The sequence below is a fragment of the Xiphophorus hellerii genome, chromosome 10, assembly GCF_003331165.1.
Source record: "Xiphophorus hellerii strain 12219 chromosome 10, Xiphophorus_hellerii-4.1, whole genome shotgun sequence".
Lineage (NCBI taxonomy): Eukaryota > Metazoa > Chordata > Actinopteri > Cyprinodontiformes > Poeciliidae > Xiphophorus > Xiphophorus hellerii.
The window spans coordinates 24,724,577-24,743,815 of record NC_045681.1 but is presented as its reverse complement, the minus strand read 5'-3'; the positions used below and the strand labels follow the sequence as shown (position 1 = coordinate 24,743,815).

Below are 19,239 nucleotides of genomic sequence, written 5' to 3'. Positions count from 1 at the left end.
TAACTTTTCACAATAATATTAATTTTCTTTCAGTAACATTTTAAATCCAATGAGAAGCAATATCTCAGGACCAGTCAGTGGTTGGAGATAGTGACACCTGCGCCTCCAGCAGCTGGATCAGCATTGTTTAAGAAAGGCCAGTGCTGCCATAGATGGACAGGTATTATGTTGGGTGTTGGACCCAGGTAGATAGGGGGCACCCTTTCATGACTTCCCTAAATTCATAATAAACATGATTCTGAATAAAAATGAACTCCTCATCCAGCATATGAATTTACCTGATGAAGTAAAAATACATTTGTGTTGAGAGGTACTACTGCCACTTAAACTTTTCTTGAATCAGTCATTTTCTTTTTTAGGAAAATCTCCAGATCTCACACAAGAGAGCACAATTCTATATCATGTAATCATTATCTACAAATTACAAGGTGATTCATAAGAAATTGATTTCAGTCTGGAAATCATGTAGGTTAAAAAATATAATGAACATTTTACATACTTTAGACATTTAAACTTATAACAACTCATTTAGTAATCAAATAATAGTTAACTGGAGTATTCAGACTCAAATAAGGCCATTTGCTTCAAGACCAACATACTCAGAGCAGTAATTAAGCCAAAACTATACAAATAATATACATTTTGCATTTAGGATTAAAAAGGTAAAAATGTTCTAACCAGAACTCTTCAAATAGCAGTTTTAGCTTCATATGGTTCATATTCTGTTGTAAAAATAATCTCCTATTACGCGTGTTTTGTTACATAAATAACAAAACTTGCTTTTCTAGTGAAAAGGAAAAGCTGTGATTTAAAAAAGAAAAAAAAAAGATCACAACACAGGAGTTTTACTGCTTCAAATCAGCCGAACCTGTTTTACCAAGAGGGTAATGTTCACAGCATTGCTTTAAACATTTCAGTTAAGATTTGTTAAAAGCTCATCTTCAGAACATATTCACGTTTTGTTCATCTGTCACCACTGCTTTCTTTGTATCTGCACAAGCCAACAGTGTGAGGACATTCACTGCTGAATGCTGTGTATGTTTTTGATGGTAAACAGACAGAATTTACAAATGTGAATAAAAACAAAAGCATTTAGCATTGTTCCCATTGCAATAGCTTAATAATGTTATTGTAAATCTTAAATTTTGTGATTTTTAACATTCTGTGTTTTTATGAAAAAAGGAAGAAAAGAATAATTTTTTGTAGATCTGAAGACTGTCTCAGGTGTTTTCCTTTAATAACAGAAAGGTGTACAGCAGGAATTTCAAACTCATTTTCAGTTCTGGTCACAACCAGATCATGAGTTGTGGCAGAATTTATAAATAAAACTACTGTACCTATTAAACATTTCAAAATATTATAGCTTTCACTTCAGACATAAAGGCCCATTAAAAGTTGTGATAAACTTAACAAGAAAAGTTCAGAAGATGAAAACAAAAAAAGCACAAAGAACTATTAATAAATGTAGAATATAAAGCAGTTTGAATTAATGAATGGGTCTTTTATTGTAGTTGTGACCATTTTAATGTTGTTGGATGAAGTTATTTTAATACAATTTTGTAATTTCTGACAATATGTGGATTTTCAATTTTCAGGAAGTACTTCATGTTGCAGACCGGACCATTAAATACAAGGAGGAGAATCGTCAAATCCTGAAGGAGAGCATTGAGGTTGCACCTTTCACTGCTAAGATTCTGCGGCCCTCTGACCCCGGGTTGGACAGGGACAGGAGCAAAGAGCCAGCATTCCCTGTCCGGATACCAGCTCTTGCCTCTTCAAGTCCAAAAACCAGCCACACTCACCCCCACGTCATCCAGCCAGAAAAAAGCAGCTATTACACCACAATCTCAAACAGTGTTGTGAATGAGCCTCCAAGGCTGTATCCCTCCAAGGAGCAAAGTTCTTACTATGACAAAGTAGTGGGGCTCAGTGTTGGGGCGGCTGTGCAAAGCCAGGGAAGTCAGTCCTTGGTTAGTTACAGCTCCAAAGCTTCTCTCTCTAAGCCTCCTCCTCTTATAAAGCACCAACCAGAGGGAGGGGAGGGTTTAGCAGGGAAAATTACTGAGCAGCTCAGCCAGCAGGCTACTCTTATCCCTCATCAACATTTGACGAGCATGGACAGGAAGGATCGCCACAGTCCTGCCGCCTCCAATACCACCTCCACGTCGTCCCCCATGTCCTTGGTCTCCAACCATCATCAGCATCAGCAACACCAGCTCAGGGCAATGCCATCTCTGTACCGAGCTCCTGTCTACCATCCACCCACACAGCTGTCTTTGGAGCGCAAAGAGACGGCAGAGCGAGAGAAGGACAGAGATAGGGACAAAGCGGGCTATGGTGGACGTCTGTCACCCCCGACCCTCACACCCATCCAGCCAGTCAGCTTACCAACAGCTGGCACCAAAACATCAGCAGAGCAGCAGAAGCCTCCCACGCTGGTGCCAGAACTCAGGGATGTTAAAGTCCATGGAATCGGTGCTGCCATCACCTCAGTGGCCTCCGCTATCAGTGGGGATGTTATGACAGATGGATGGCGTGGTAGAGATCTGATTCAAGAAAGAGGAAGTGTGTTCTGTAGAGACACAGATGTGTTGAGGGGTAAGCCTCAAGCAGCAATGGCCTCCGTCATTGTACGTCCAACTACGTCAGTTAGGTATGAAAGTCCAGTTGGTGCTAACAAATCTGGTGCTACGGTGCATAGGGAGGTTTCTATGTCCTACCCTTCGAGGCTCCCAGGGGAATGTCCACGTCTGAGGGAGGCTGCTCAAGAAGCTGGAGGAGGCAGAGTTATTCAAGTCAACTCAAACATGGACGACGTTTCTGTTCCGTATAAAGCCACCTCCATGCAAAGCTATCAGGGACCTGTAGGTGTCAGCAATACAAACTCTATGTGCAGGTCCCCTGTTGTGTTCTCACCAGCTGTTGATGTTCAGAATAAACCACCAAAGTCAGGATATTCAGCTGAGTTTGGAAACCTTAAACCTGGTGTTGGAGGCTGGCTGCCCAGCCTCTCAGGAGAAGGTGTTGACTCGTATTCCATATCACCAGGACTGTCTTTGCCTCTGACTAATTCGGCAGCAACAGCCCTACTTGTTCAAAGCAACACCTCAGCTTCTAGTCCCATTACTGCCTCTAACCAGCCTAACTTGTCCTCTTTTGTACATCTCAAAAAGCACAAGGCTGCCTTGGCTGCAGCCCAGTCTAAGACCAACCTCCCTGCTGGTCCTGCATCATTGCCCACTGGAAACACTTCATCAATTGTGGATCCAGTTGAAAAGACACCCAGTCACAGCTCCACCCCTCCACCCTGTACTAGCGGAGTCTCCTCAGGTGAGATTAGTAACACCAGCTGTGCACCTGGTAGCACAACACCAGGCACATCCAGTCCGTTACCTAATGGCCAGTCCTCCGGATCGACCTCGCTGGGTTCAGCACAGCCCAGTAACTACCACAAGCTGAAGAAAGCCTGGTTAACGCGACACTCTGAGGAGGACAAGACTTCTACGACGGCCTCCTCTAACACGAAAGCAGAGAAGCTGCTCACCACCACAACCAGCATGTGCAACACTACAGCCATGTCAGATATGATCAAGCCCTGTACGGTCAATCTCAGTGCCTCCACTTCCAGTGAGGTGGACATGAACAAAGACATTGGAAGCAAAGGTGAACGAAACCTGGAGGGGAAGAATGCTGGATCAACAGGTGGAGGTGGAGAGGAAAAGAAATCCAGTCATCTCTCAAGGCGAGCGTTCAAACGTTCTTATGACTCTGGGTCAGAAAGTGGAGGAGACGACTCTGACACCAGTGAAAGCAAGATGGAGGGCAGAGCAAAGCGCCAGTCTAAACCAACCTATAAGAAGAAGCAGAATGACATGGCCAAAAGGAAAGGAGACCATGAGAAGGACGATGAAGATGTGAAGCCCAACGGCATCTTTCGATCAGCTCGTGAGAAAACCAAGCTTAAACTGGCAAGCAGCAGTAAGTCCTGTACTGTTAATGTTTGAAAGTGTTTCCCCCTCACTAATGTTCTTCAAATGTAAAAAATGTAAAAAGAATGCAAAACACTGAGAATTTTAAAGTAGAGTTGCACCGACTGCAGTTTTCTTACTGATCGCAGATTACCCATCTAATCGACCTGCCAATTCTGATTTTGGCCAATACCAATATTTTTTTATCTAAAATGTTGCTAAATATAGCAAGGAAGTTACTCCGCTTGCAACAGTGGGGTGACTGTTAACTAGAAACATACAGACATGACCTGGTGAGCTGGTCTGTCAGTCAAACCTCTCTCATGGGAGAACAGAAGAGGATAGATAGATTGATGGATGGATTGATTGATCCCTTTGGGATTTTCCCTCAATTGTAGTGGCTGATTTAGACTTCTGATGAGGTAGGTAAAATCGGCTTCACATGTGATAGAATTTAATTCTACCAACATGTAAGTATCAGCCAAACACCGAACTCCCAAAATTAAGAAAATTGACTGGCTGCTAAAATCGGTGCACCCCTATTTTGAAGCGTCTGGAACTTTTAATGAAATGACATCAGACTTAGAGTGTGTTTCAAAGATGCTTTCCAATGAAATTAGTCATTTCCATTCATGCACACATTCATGCACCAAGTATGGCAAGCTACCTCCCAGCTGCCTCAGGGGACACTTGGAATGTTTGTAGGATCCTTAAATAGCTTTTTCCAAATTTCTTGAAAAGGCGGTATTATTTATTATCCAGGTACATAGTGGCATTTTGTAGCACAGTCAAGAAAGTGTTACATTCAGTTGTTATAAAAATGCTCTCTATATAAAACATAGCTTCAAAGATATTTAACTTTGTAATTTGATGCCTTGAATTGGGTTTCTGTCTCTTTAAGAAGCACCTGTTCTTACACCTATGGCACCTCATCACAGCAATGCTCCTCCATGATACCGTTTACAACCATTCCTAGGAGCGTGTAATTCATATACTATGCTCAGCAGACGCACAGTTTCACCAGGTGTTTGCTAGTTCCTTTTGAGGAGCTGAGTGAGAGAGGGGCGCTCTGTGGAGCATGAGAGACCACCTCTGAATGGCTGCCAGGAGAGAATAAAGGATTTCTGAAAGAATCAAAGGAACAAACTCAAATAAAGCTCAAAAAAGTACATTTTACATAATACCCCCCTTTTAAAACAGGTTCACATTTAAACATGAGAGTAAAACAACAAATGTTTTTTGTTTTTTTTCTCAAGTCTCAAAGTTTCCGTTTTCAAATGGAACCAAGGCTGCCAGCTTCATCATAAATGAATCAGAATAACATTTGTGATTCTGATTCATTTCCGTGTAATCTGTCTGTCACGTCCAGGACTAATGACTTGGTGTGTGCTCTGTTCAGATGGCATCCCTCGTTCTGTGCTGAAAGACTGGAGGAGAGTGAAGAAGCTCAAACAGACAGGGGAGTCCTTTCTGCAGGATGACTCGTGTTCAGAAATTGGACCTAACCTCCAGAAGTGTCGAGAGTGCCGGGTCGTCCGCAGTAAAAAGGGGGAGGAGCCAGCCCATTCCCCCGTCTTCTGCCGGTTCTACTATTTCAGACGGTAAATAGCTTTCTCACCCATCTGTGTCCCGGAGGAGACATTTAGTTTTTAATATTTTCCTTATTAGTTGGGTTTTCAGATGACATGGGCTTTGCCCAGTTACAAATGTTGAAGCATAATTATTTTTCTATTTCAGATTTGATTCCATGATTTTTCTTTATTGATAATCCTACACATTTTTTATGGAGATATAATCCAACATTGCCACCGTAGTTCCATTTTTGCAGTCCTCCTGTACAGAATATTGTGTGTTTCCACTCTGTTTTCAGTCATTCTGCAGTTGGCCCAGACTGTGTGTGATTTGTCAGATAGCTTGACATTAAAGATCATTAACAAAATTTGTTATCTGACTCTTATAGCTCCGGTTCTCCTGAGACACAGAAGCACTGGCATCTACTTTTACTTTTGACTTGATTTGTTTTGTTAACTTTTTAATTCTTGTTGATTTATTGTAAAACTGCCTTGCAATGTTTTCCATCTTGCTGTGTGTGATGGTAAATTGTGTTTTATGTGAGTAAACGTGAGGAATTCCTGTCACATCTTTGAAGAATATGCTGTTTGATGAACTGCTGAGAATTTTGCACATGGTTTGGAATCAAGGGTGTGAAATTCACAGTATCCTGCTCAACTATGACATGAGACAAAGCTGTTATTTTACTTTAAAAATTTTCATATTAAAGATATACTGAACATCTGGGAATAAAATTGCACAGAAAGGGCGCCCCCAAGTGGTCAAATAATTATTAGATGAATTCATCTAAAAGTAGGTCATGCCTAACGGTGAGTTTGTCTTTCAGTGCAGACATCATAGATAAATGGGTCATTGCTGTGATATTTGAGGTTTTTGTTGGTTTGAGTTTCAGGAGTGTTCTTCCCCCCTCCATTAAAAAAAACAAACTCTTTTCTTATAATGCAAAAACCTTCCTGAACTTCCAGTGGTGTTCTCAGGAGCTTTATTGATCTTTATTCAAAAATCTCACCTTTTCACCTGTTATTTTTAATACCATCCAGGCTTTCCTTCAGCAAAAATGGAGTCATTCGAATGGATGGCTTCTCCACCCCAGACCAGTTTGACGAAGAGGCCCTGGCCTTATGGGTCCCTGGGCCCCTGGAGGACAGCCACTTGGACCAGACCACTGCCAAGTACATCCTCAGCTACATAGGAGATAAGTTCTGTCAGATGGTGATGACTGAAAACACTGCAGCCAGCTGGATCAAGAAGGATGGTGAGTAGACTAAAATCAACTAACATGCTCTCTAATGGGGAAGTATGTAATTTTAGGAAAAATGGAGGTTCATAACTGTAGGTGTGTTTGAAGGCAGGTTTTCCTTTTACATTTTTAGTGATAAATTTAAATAAGTCTTTATACGTAATCCTCCTGAGCTGCAGATCTCGTAAGCTTATTCCAGCACGGCTTCCTTTAAAATTGATAATGGAATTTTCTGTTTGTGTTTGTACTCGTGAAACTAGATTTAGTTTAGCTTTGGAACCCGCTAAAGATTTGAAAATGCCACAATTCACACAGGATTTCCTTTTTGTGCCTTGACTGTAAAAAAGTTGCTCAGATTTTTACACAGAATATGTTTTTTTCTGTTTCAGCGAAGCTAGCATGGAAGCGGGCCGTGAGAGGGGTTAGAGAGATGTGTGACGCTTGTGAAGCAACACTCTTTAACATCCACTGGGTCTGCCAGAAATGTGGCTTTGTGGTCTGCCTCGACTGTTACAAAGCCAAGGAGAGAAGGAGTTGCAAAGGTCAGTATTTGTTTTTGTAGACGGGCAGCACTAGACCATCTGATCCCCAAAATGCTGTGAAAACAAACTCAAAATTCAACATGTAACCTACAGATTTAAATGACAAATCTTCCATAAATTACTTGGAATAAAGTAGTTTTATCTCACAGTTTTTTGTTAACTATGAAGACTTTTCAATCACAGTAGTCACCAGAGGATTAAAGTTCCCTGTTGTCTGCAGTAACATGAGTATTGTTGTAGACATTGGGCTGGAATCATTCAGATGTTGGCTAATTCTGAAGCTAATGACCTGTGTCATCTCTCTGTTTAGATAAAGAGCTGTATGGCTGGTTGAAGTGTGTTAAAGGTCAACCTCATGACCATAAGCATCTCATGCCAACACAGATCATCCCTGGCAAAGGTACACTACATGCTGGCTTCATGTCTGTTTTTAATGTGATGGATATTACTGATTTTTATATTTTCACTATGTATAGTTATGGTATGTTTTTGCTGAAACACTTGTCTTTAACATGTTTTCACATTTAATGTTCTTTTTATTGTAGTGTTAACAGAGCTGGTGACCTCCATTCACTCCCTGAGAGACAAAAGCAACATCCCGTTTAAATGTCCGTGTTGCACCAAACAGAACGTCCTCACCAAGCTCCCAGCAACTAATGGAGTGTCACAGGTACTGCAGTCTGCCCCATTCTGGCACACCACAGGCTCATTCATAATGAGGGAACTTTTACATGCATATTGTGATCTGCTTCTAAGCATAGCTTAGGTTTTAAATAAATGGAAATTCAAGATGAATATTTGAAGAGACTTCCCATCATGTTGATCCCTCATCCTATTTAACTCCTCAACTGGGCAATAAAACTACAAGATGGGCTGCAGAATTTCCGACCTCCTCATGTTGCAAACAGACTGAGTCAACAGTTCAAATGTTTCTTAAGGATTCTCACCTTCAGTCTGTGTCTAGCTGTTAAATTTAATAAGGCAGTATTCTGTATAAAATACTTTTTTTAACTTTACTTTGATTCTATTCCCTATTAAAAACATGCCTAAAGTGTTGCCTTGGTTCTTTTATACATGTTTGAGAAATTCTTTCATCTCCATGGCAACCATTCAGCTGTGTAAAACACCTGGTTGGACCTAGCCCTAGCAGTTGCCAAGTTTCCACCTCACAGAGCAGCCCTCCTCTGCCAGTCCACCACTCAGCTCCTTCAGACTAGCCAGCAGCAATTAGCAAACACCTGGTGGAACTGTGCATCTGATGAGCTCATTATAGGAACTACTTCTCAGTTCAGCGTTGGTAAAAACTTTGATAAAGGACAAATAGAGGAGCCATGCTTTGATGACTTCCTGAAGGCAGAGTTTTAAAAAGATCAGGATTTTTTTAAAGAGACAGAGGCCCAATTTCAAAATGTCAAATAACGGACAAATTTTTTAAAAGTCATATTTGATGTATGTAGCCCTTTATAGAACTTAACTCAGTCTGTCTTTAAATGTAACTGTGTTGTTTCTGTCCACCAGGTCCTGCAGAACGTGCTGAACCACAGTAACAAGCTGTCTCTGGTGAAGGCTGAGCCCGGCTCCCAGCAGAACCCAGAGGACAGAGGAGCCAAGGCAGAAACCAACGGAGGACATGGGGGGGGCAGCAGTCCTGACAGTGACCATGACAGTACACCTGTCACCCCACCTGAGTCTCAGTCCCCACTTCACTTCCTGGCTGACCTTGCAGAGCAGAAATCCAGGGAGGAAAAGAAAGGTTAGAAAAGAAAGTTACTTTTTTTAATTTATTGGTGTGTCACTATCTCACAGTTAGTATCTTAAGTTTGGTTTTAATTTCAGAAACTACGTTGCTACATTGTTGCTCTTCTTGTGTAACAGAAAACAAGCAGTCAGTGGTGCCAGGTAAATGTGTGAAAGAGGAGAAAGACGGGGAAGGGGTCTTGCAGCAGTGTAAAAACCCATCTCTGGTGGCTAACAGCACAGAGCAGGGCTCCACGCTCAGAGACCTGCTCACCACCACTGCAGGAAAGCTCAAGCTGGGTTCTACTGATGCAGGAATTGCCTTTGCACCCGTTTACTCTACTGCTGCACAGGTAAACTGACCAGCTCATTAATCCCATTAAATAGTGCACACTGTTGCATCACCTTAGACAAGCTTAAGGTTTTCAAATTCACAGTGAAACTGCTTTATTTGAGTTTCTTGAAATATTCTTTGTGTCCACAGACTGGAAAGGATGGTCGGACCATGCCAAACATCCTGGATGACATCATTGCTTCAGTGGTAGAGAATAAAATCCCTGCCAGCCGCCAGAGCATCACCACCAAGCTGTCAACCAAGCAGGATCACATGACCCCTAGCAACAACAGCAACCCCTCCCCCGTTGGTACGGACGACACCAAAGCACAAAGGAAGAAGTCAGCCACTGTGCCTGCAGTGGTGCTGGAGGATTCCACCAATCAGTACCCAGACATTCCTCACTCGTGGCTAAACAACAGGCGGCTGCTGTGGCTCAAAGATCACCGCAATCAGAACAACTGGAAGCTGTTCAGAGAGTGCTGGAAACAAGGACAGGTACAGTCAGGTCCAAATCATCCACTACCACGCTTACCGTCAGCAGTAAAGGCTGGACAGTTAATTGTTGTGTTTTCTGTGCATTTCCAGCCTGTTTTGGTGTCGGGGATCCATAAGCGACTGAATGTCAACTTGTGGAAGGCCGACTCCTTTAACCAGGAGTTTGCAGACCACCAGGGAGACCTCCTCAACTGCAAAGACCAGGTGGTGTCCAACTCTGGAATAAAGGAGTTCTGGGATGGATTTGAAGACATTACCAGTGAGTTTAGGTTGATTAGATCTCACTCTGACTTGATTAGTTTTGTTGTTTAATCTACCGTAACTAAAACTCTGTTCCTTGTTAAGAGCGACCAAAGTCCAAAGACGGTGAAGCCATGGTCTACCGGCTGAAGGACTGGCCGTCTGGGGAGGAGTTCATGGCTCTGATGCCATCAAGGTAAACCTTTTAAAATTTTATAAACATACTGATATTTTCATGCAGTGTATAAAGACATTTTTTCTCACTATTTGAAATGAAATCTAAAGTTTCCTCTTTTAGTTCATTTAGAATTACTGAACTTATTCTACATCAGTAAATGCCAAAAAATGACCAAGAGAAAGTTTTCACAGCTTTTAAAATTCAGAAGTTTGCATTCAGTTTGATTATTACACATTAAAAGCAATTTACAAAGGCCCAGATGATGATGTCATGGCTTTTTGATGATCCTGATAAGTTAACTGAAAACAGAAATCCAACTGTGATCAACTGTGTGCACTAATAAAATTATGATGAGTCAGCATCATCATAATTTTATGAGATAATTTGTAAATGTCCATGTAGCATGTCAGAAGATCAACTGAAATTCTGACAAATGCATTAAATTTGGCATAAATCTGATGTATTTTCTTAGATTTTGTGTTTTCAGTATTCTGTAGAGCAACTCTAAAAAGGCCTCTCTTTTTCCACTGCACAACTATCAGCCAAGTCATGAAATGATAAAGTTCTCTATAAAACCAGCTTTATTTTATAGTCTGTCATAAACATATTTTTCAGGTATGACGACCTGATGAAGAACCTTCCTTTGCCAGAGTATTCGGATCCAGAAGGGAGCCTCAACCTCGCCTCACACCTGCCATCTTTTTTTGTCAGGCCTGACCTCGGGCCAAGACTATGTTGTGCATATGGTAAGAGGATCAGCTCAGGACGAACTGCTCAGGTTTAGTTTGATTTTGTTCATTGTAGACGGAGTTCACATGAAGATACAGTGTTTATGTTCTGAGAGCTTAAAGGTGAAGTGTGTAAGGTCTAGAGAGATCTAACATCATAACAACAGATTACAGCTGAGTGTCAGCTGCTCTTTAACACAATAAAGACACAACTATTCTTATTTTGTTGCAATTATAAAGGCTGAAGACATATTTCAGACGATTGCGATGCATGGTAACAGACTGACACAAAATCCCTGGAAAACCTTGATTCAAGTATTTCGAAATCAGCATTTTGAGTCTTGCCTTTAAATGGACAAGAGTCAGTGCACTACTAACACTGCTAACTCTACATGGTTGATATTTTGAAAGCTGCAGTGTACTGGATGTAACCTGGTTGTTGCCATGGGTGAATTATTTCTGGTGTTATTGATAATTGTTTGTTGCAAAACCCAACACTAAACTCCTGCCTGTGTGTCACAGATCCTACTAAATCTTTAACTTTACCATAAATGTTCAGTCATGAAATATAAAGTAGAATACACATTCTGTATATTGAAATTCTGAAATTAAAATGGCATTTGTTTATTTCTTAAATATTAACAAATTTTTTTATAATTTCATCCCTTAAATCCCCAGTCATTATGTTTTCCCAAGGAAACTGATCATGCTAAGATATATTATAGTGGCAAAGATCTTGAAATCTCTAAAGGTCCTGGCTCTAAAAATACAGCAGATTACTGGAGGAGTTCGATTTGGTTTAGATTCCACTCTTTATTTATGTTTTTGAAATACTTTTCTTGTCCTCAGAGGGAAAATGTTTTTCTATAATGTCAGTAAAAACAGAATTCTGTCAGTGTTTCACTCCTGCTAACCAGCAACGTTGGCAGCTTTAGGCAGACAGTTTTAATTTTATACCAGCTGGCTGAAATCAAAGCACCAGGCATAAATACACAGCAGTAATCTGGTTTAAGTTTGGAAAAGCTTCTGCTAAACGATGCTGACCTGTTTGACCAAGGTCCATAATAAAACCATCAATATCTTTCCAACACAAAAGAAACTCCTTCTGGAGGACTTTTTTCCTGGGATGTTCAAATGTTCTTTCCTGGTGTAATCTTCCACTGCCTTCACTTTTGCAGCAGTGATTAAAGGCTGTCTGTCGCTGCAGGCGTAGCTGCGTCTCAGGATCAAGACTTTGGAACTGCCAACCTCCATGTTGAAGTATCAGATGTGGTTTCTGTCCTGGTTTATGTCGGAGTGGCGAAAGGGAACGGAGTCCTATCCAAAACTGGTAACTTTAAATGATTCTTTTTGAGACGTAACGAAGCAACCTGTATGACTGAATTGTCTTTTAGTTTTTCTAAAATCCACTGAGAATTGTATTAAACATAGAACAAAACCTATTATTTAAGAAATACAAATAGGAAATGCATGTTTGGAATGAATTAATGACTTTTGAACTGTTCTGTTTTCAGGGTAATAATTGCTGTAGAAGAACCTTGTTCATAATTATTATTATTATCTGTTTGTCTGGGACCTTTAAATGTGATAAAAAGTGATATCAGAATGAATGGGTAAGCATTGTATGAGTAGCATGTGACTTTGTGTCTGTAGGAGTGTTGAAGCGTCTTGAGGAGGAAGATTTAGACGAGGGCGTTCGAAGGCGGCTGAAGGACTCCAGTGAGGTACCTGGAGCGCTGTGGCACATCTACCTCAACAGAGACATGGACAAAGTCCGGGAATTTCTGCACAAGGTTGGTAACTGCATGGAATACATGCAGCAGACTCAGATGACTCTTCAGTGCATTCAGTGCCATATTACACAACATAATATTGTCACTTCACAAACTCTCTTCCTTTGTCAGCTGTGTAAGGAGCAAGGTATAGATGTGTGTCTGGACCAGGACCCAATCAGAGAGCAGAGCTGGTACCTGAGCAGGAAGCAGCGCCAGCGACTCCTGGATGAGCACGGAGTTCAAGGCTGGACTGTTGTTCAGTTCCTGGGAGACTCGGTCCTCATCCCTGCAGGGGCCATGCACCAGGTAGCCACACAGCACAGCCACTGGGATATTTCCTGTCTTCAAGTCTTTGTTGTAGTGATGCCTCTTGGCTGTGTTCTTAGCCAAGAGGCTCTTTAGCGCTCTTTCCCTCAACATGGAGACACATTTGTCAGAAAAACTCATCAGTGTCGACCTGCAAAGTTCAGTTTGTTGGTTCCACCAAAGAAAAACCAGTGAAACCCTCTCTGCCATGCCAGGCACTATTCTGATGATAATTCTGGTTTGGAGCCGTTTGTTGGATCGAAGGCTGGAAGTTTTAACTTTTGGGTCATTTAACAAACATGGGTGAACCATACAGAACCCCAGTCATCCTGACACTCTCCTTCACGAGAGTGTCTCCTTCGACGAGGGCGTTCGAAGGCGGCTGAGGGACCTGGAGGGCTGTGGCACATCTACCTCAACAGAGACATGGACAAAGTCTGGGAATTTCTGCACAAGGTCCTATGTGGCTGTGGGATGGTGTCCTTTTCTCCATGCAGCATTCGTCTCAGAGGCAGTGTGGGTGTGTTGGTCTGTCTGGGACAAACTTTACATCCAATGACAACCAGTGATGAAGATACTGCCCCACATCATCATACTGCCTCCTCCAAAAACTGTTTGGCAGTGACAGAGAAGATTTGGTCAGTCTGTCATGGGTACAATCCACAAACACTCCACTCTGCTACTGGACCCACACCATTGAAGAGGAATAAGAGGCTCCAACAGTAGAAAACGTATCATCAAGAGTCATGGTTACAACCAAGACAAAAGCCAACCAAGCACACATTTCATTGAGTTTTTTCTTATTGTGCACTTATTTCTGCAGTAGGTAGACTGTGGTCCATTTGTCCTGTGCTGAACTGTGTGTCTTCTTGTCCATCAGGTCCAGAATCTTCACAGCTGTGTCCAAGTCATCAATGACTTTGTGTCTCCTGAGCATGTGGGCAGGTCCTTCCACCTGACCCAGGAGCTGCGTGCCAACAAAGAGGAGGTCAACTATGAGGATAAGCTGCAGGTAAGGAACCTTTTGAACAGGCCAGGATCCATTTGGTGTTTCACATGAATATTATCCCAGGTTAAATCTATGAATACACAAGGTGCTATATTTTAGGTTTAAATAGATTCGCTGATAGGTTAACTCCTTTTAGAACTACTTGAACACAACAATAGTGTGTTCCAGCGTCCAATCAGATCAGTTTGGAAGAAGAAACCGATCTTCTTCCAGTGGGTTCTGCTGTTACAGTTATATGAGACACACAATGCAAAGGTTCCGGCTCAGGAATTTTGCATGTAAAAAAAAAAATAATAATAATTGGAGTTAATTGTGTTAAAATTTTGAACTCACTAAAATCCTGGCACTAATTTGAACGTAAGCAAAGCAAAATAAACCTGGTCTCTTTACTATCTTTACTGTTCGTCACCACTGAGAGACTTTACAAATATTATTAGACTAAAGAAACCTGTAGAGTTTACATTTCTATATTTGTGCACATACTGTAGTTCTCAATATTAAAACCATTTCAGCTTTTTATAACATAATTTTGTAAAATAATTTGCACTATGATGATTGACAGGATTACTTTAATTTTATCATCAGTTGCAGCCTGTTGGTATGGAATAAATATCAACAGTTCTATATTAATTGGGGCCTGCCATAGCAATGCATTTATTGTGCGTGCCCCCTCACAATATAAATATCAAAGGCTTGATGGGTGCTATTACTTTTGTTGGCTTTTTGAGTAACCATGATGAGCCAAATTCAAATCAAAACAAATTTTAACTGACACTGTTTTGTTGGACTCAAAACAGAGATAGGATTTTGTCTGTCCCTCTGTGTCTCACTCACACATGAAAGTTCTCAGAGAGGATGAATTACCATAGAAATAGAACACTGAGGAGAGCAGAGATGTAGAGAACTATAGAGATGGTGGAACTCGGTTCCTACAGAGAAGATCAAAGCTTCCAGTTAGAACCACAGAGATGCCATCTTACTACAGGAACACTTACTACAGACAAAACAGCAGTAAAGCAAAGGAATTAAGTTCCATATGACTCATGAAACTTGATGCCCCTAAACTGATAACCACTTTGGACTGTCAAAATAACAGCAACACATATCCAACAAAATAAAAGCCTTCACATTTTTCACAGCAAGTGTTTGCTGTTTTGGGCATTATATGACTGGTTAAACCGAACCACTATTAAACAAGGGATTAGTGAGGCCTCTTAAAATGAAGCTTACTGAACATTTCAAAATGAAAGCCTCAATAGTTCTCTCAGGTCACTTGCAAAGCAAGGCTAAAATAAGGCTAAAATTCTTATGCTTTAAGTCATTATGAACAATAACAATATTTGTTGTTAAATTGTTGCGCGTTTTCTGGTAACAAAGTGCCACGAAGTAAACATCTGATTTTTACTTTTGCAAAATTTACCAACTGTAAATTTCTTGTGTCTATGCAGATAAGCAGTATTTCAAGAGTGTATGTTGTATAAACAATAATATTAGTTAGTATTTTGGTGTTAAGAGATGAGAATTTATTTTCTGAAAGCGAACTGCCACGAAGTATAAATCAAACTTTTACTTTGTGGTGTTTACAATGTATATATTTCACACCCAAATGTATACTTTTATTGTGAAGGGAAGAAGGTTATATTTTTGTCTTTTCCACAACTTTTATATTTACCACCAATGACAAAAAAACATTTTCACTTTTCTGCAAAATTCACTAACTGCACAATGTTAGTTAAGTAGTAAGTCGTGTAAGATAAATAGTATTTCAAAAGAGCAAAAGAAATCTTATGTTTTTTGAACAACAATATTTGTTGTTAGTCTGTTGCTAAGAGATGAGCACGTTTTCTGGTAACGGAAGTGCCACAAAGTAAATAGAATAGAATATACTTTATTGATCCCCAAGGGGAAATAGTTTATTTGTTGAAAGCTACTCCATCTTAGGTAATAAATACAAAGTTTGTAAAATATATATATTCCTAAGAGTGATAAGTTCAAAATGACCAGATGTAAACAAATAAATAACAAGCAATCACATGCAATATATTCATCAATAAATAACCTATAAATTAGCGCAGAAAAAATTTGAATTAAACATCAGATTTTTCTTTTGCAAAATTTAACAAATGTAAATTTATTGTATCTAAGCAGAAAAGCAGAATTTCAAACAAGTTTTTGTTTTATAAACAATAATATTAGTTATTAATTTGGTGTTAAGAGATTAGCATTTTTTTCAGGTAACTAACTGCCATGAAGTATAAATCAAATACTTTGTTTTTATGGTATTTAGTTACTTTCAGAGCTTTGTAACTCAGTTACCTGTTTGAGGAACTAACTAGAAGCTGGTCACCGCTGGTTGTCATCCTAATTCTGTGTAGTTTTTCCAGGCTGCACTTTCACTTCTCCCAACCTACACAGTTTGACCACTAGACGTTGCCAAAAACACTTTTCATATGAGACGCTAGTTTTACTTTCACCACCTCGGCTGTAGTAGGAGCAGAAGAGAAATGAAGCCCATTTGCGACAGTCATTTAGAAGTTTTTCATTTATCAAAAGAAATGTAGGTTTAATCTTTTGATTACATATAAAATTGTTGATGTTTGTCCCTATTTCAGGTGAAGAATATCTTGTACCACTGTGTGAAGGAGGTGGTGAGCTCACTGAAGAGGAATAACTCTGACATAGATCTGAAGGAAGAGAATTCATGACACCTAGTTAACCTCCACCGTGCTATCCAAAACGACCTCCGACCTTCGCCGGTCTTCAGCCTCACCCTCCTCATCATGTGCTGAAGGTGGTCTGCTCAAAGCTGCTCCCATGACGCTGGAGGCTCTGCACTGTCAGACCCAATCTAGTGGCCAACTCCAAACCCAGCTGAGTCCATGTTCTGTTGAGCCAAACGGAGAGTCAGGACCAGAGTGCCTGCTGGACCCATGAGACTGAAGCTTCACTGCCTGGAACCAGAGCAGAGATGGCTGCAGGACACCAAGGACCGCTGGAGGAACTCTGACCTCCTTGGCCTGTTCTTGGCTTGCTGCATCAGTGACAGACTGAGCCTCTGTAGGAACTGCTGAGGACAGGCTCACTTTAATCTGCTTGTGGTTTCTGGGAAGGAAGATTTTGCTGATCTCAGTAGCATCACCAGCAGCATCAGGAGCAAAACACAAAATCTCAGAGGCTCCAGAAAATCAAGGAGTAAAAACAGAAGACAAGAGAGAACCAGGAGATTAAGGATGCTTCATTCAGCAGCTTCAGCAGCTTCTTTTCTTTCCCTTCTTTTCTCTCCAATTTGTCCGTGTCTTTTGTTTTCTAGACGTTCTCGTCTGTGTTCTCTGTTCTCGGTTTTCTTTTTCAAACTGTTGTTTCTTCCTCTGCAGAGACGTTCCAGCTCTGAAAATGCAATGAAGAAGAGAGACTTCATGTAAATGTGAGCTGTATAGTTCTTTTCTTTTACTTTGTGGTTTCAGTTGTTATGATCTCTACTGTGATGGAGGACACACACACGCACACACACAGGCTAATGCCTGCGACTTTGGGAAATATTGACACTCTCCAGTCCTCATGCCATAAATCTATTTTCTGCAAATGAACTGCCAAGCTGTTGTTCAGACTGTAAAGTTGTATTATGTAAAAAAAAAAAAAAAAAAAAAAAAAGACTTCTACACAACAGTTTATGAAAACAAAACTAATCGCTGTAAAATTTTGACATTTAAAAAAAGATGTAATTTATTTAATAAACAAATTGTCTTGCTTTTTTGATAAGATTTACTATTGTGAACTTTTGAGATTTAAAGGTTAAAATAATAAAGTTAACTATAAAGTGTAAATATATACATATATACATTAAGTGAAGTATTTTTTTAAAACATGGCTTGCTTCAATTTTCAATTTTGAAGTGCAAGTGTTAATGCTTTGTACATTAAAGTTCAAAAAGTTTTACATTTTCCATTAAAATGGATTTATCAAATATGTTGTTTGGTGGTTTTGATTCTGATGAGACGAGATCCTGGAACCGGATGGTTGAATGCAGAGAACCATCCGGAAGGAGCTCTGCAGAGGATTATTACTGACTCACAGCTCGAGATTGATGAGACTCTCCAAAGATCCTATGGCAGAGGGTAACCCGGACAACGGAGGGAACAAATCATCCCCATCGTCAGAGAATGGGGACCAGGCCCACTGAAGCCCCGGGCCACTGACCCGACAGATAACCAGACAAATGGACAATCTGGACCTACAGCCTGAAGGTAAACTAGTAGATAAGAACCACAAAGCTGTTACCTCATTATGTAGTCTGACAGGCAAAACTATATTTAAAAAAATATTTTAAAGGCTAACAGAATACAGTACAAAATAAGACATTTAGGCAAGAAAACATCCATCCATCTTCCTCTGCTTATCAGCAGTCGGGTGGCGGACGTAGCAGCTCCTCCAGGGGAAACCCAGGGTGACCCCTGAGGAAACATTTAAGCAAGTTTTATATCTATTAGAACAGTGCGAAGCAATGCTGTCTAAGCAGATGGAAAATAAAACTATAAAACATCTTTGCAGTGTTTTCGCTGCTCAGACCTAATTAAAACAATGAAGCTTGTTTGTAGAAATCTCTCTTTAACACACTTTTGTGAAAAAAGTGTAAGATACAAAGCTTGTACTTTTTTCCCCAAAAGTCGTAACTGATGATATTACCTGTCGAATATAGTTTGAAGGGCAAGTTTGCTTACAGAGACTTCATAATCCATTTTATTTGTTTATTTTGTATTTAAAATGTCTTGCAGTTCCAGTGTTAAATGTTCTTTAGAATTTAGTTTGACATTTGAGAGGGTATTAATTGATATTCCATTGTTATTCTATTAGTTAATGGTCTCAAACGACAATGTTTTCTTTTATCTAAGTAATTTTCCCAGCAAAATTGATCGTGTCAGGCACGAAGCTGAAGTTTTCCAATTCTAGCTTCCGATTCGGAAAATAGCTAAAGGGCGATTCCACCTAATTTTTCACTACCCTCTGTGTCTTTAATCGACTCTGGTTTAAAAACTACAATGCCTAGACTCTTCAAACCTGGACTGGGTTATTCTGCTCTAATAGCAGAATATTTAAAACCATGTTTGTGATTTG

The 19,239-nt window shown here is 40.3% G+C and overlaps 1 protein-coding gene across 5 annotated transcripts in view; it reads left to right on the top strand.

Annotated features, from left to right (window-relative positions):
- The window catches only part of jmjd1cb (jumonji domain containing 1Cb), a 125,282-nt gene extending 107,473 nt beyond the window's left edge, over positions 1-17,809 (top strand). For 2 of the 5 annotated variants that reach the window (XM_032573475.1, XM_032573473.1), the window contains 17 exons: positions 1,596-3,978; positions 5,368-5,569; positions 6,581-6,795; positions 7,170-7,322; positions 7,633-7,722; positions 7,868-7,992; positions 8,841-9,075; positions 9,198-9,412; positions 9,544-9,891; positions 9,982-10,150; positions 10,237-10,327; positions 10,925-11,055; positions 12,245-12,367; positions 12,691-12,830; positions 12,942-13,118; positions 13,999-14,130; positions 16,740-17,809. In XM_032573475.1, coding sequence (XP_032429366.1) covers positions 1,596-3,978; positions 5,368-5,569; positions 6,581-6,795; positions 7,170-7,322; positions 7,633-7,722; positions 7,868-7,992; positions 8,841-9,075; positions 9,198-9,412; positions 9,544-9,891; positions 9,982-10,150; positions 10,237-10,327; positions 10,925-11,055; positions 12,245-12,367; positions 12,691-12,830; positions 12,942-13,118; positions 13,999-14,130; positions 16,740-16,832 — 5,022 coding nt within the window. In that variant the 3' untranslated portion in view covers positions 16,833-17,809. The other 3 variants (XM_032573472.1, XM_032573471.1, XM_032573474.1) reach the window with 2 other exon arrangements.
- The last annotated feature ends 1,430 nt before the right edge of the window (positions 17,810-19,239 follow it).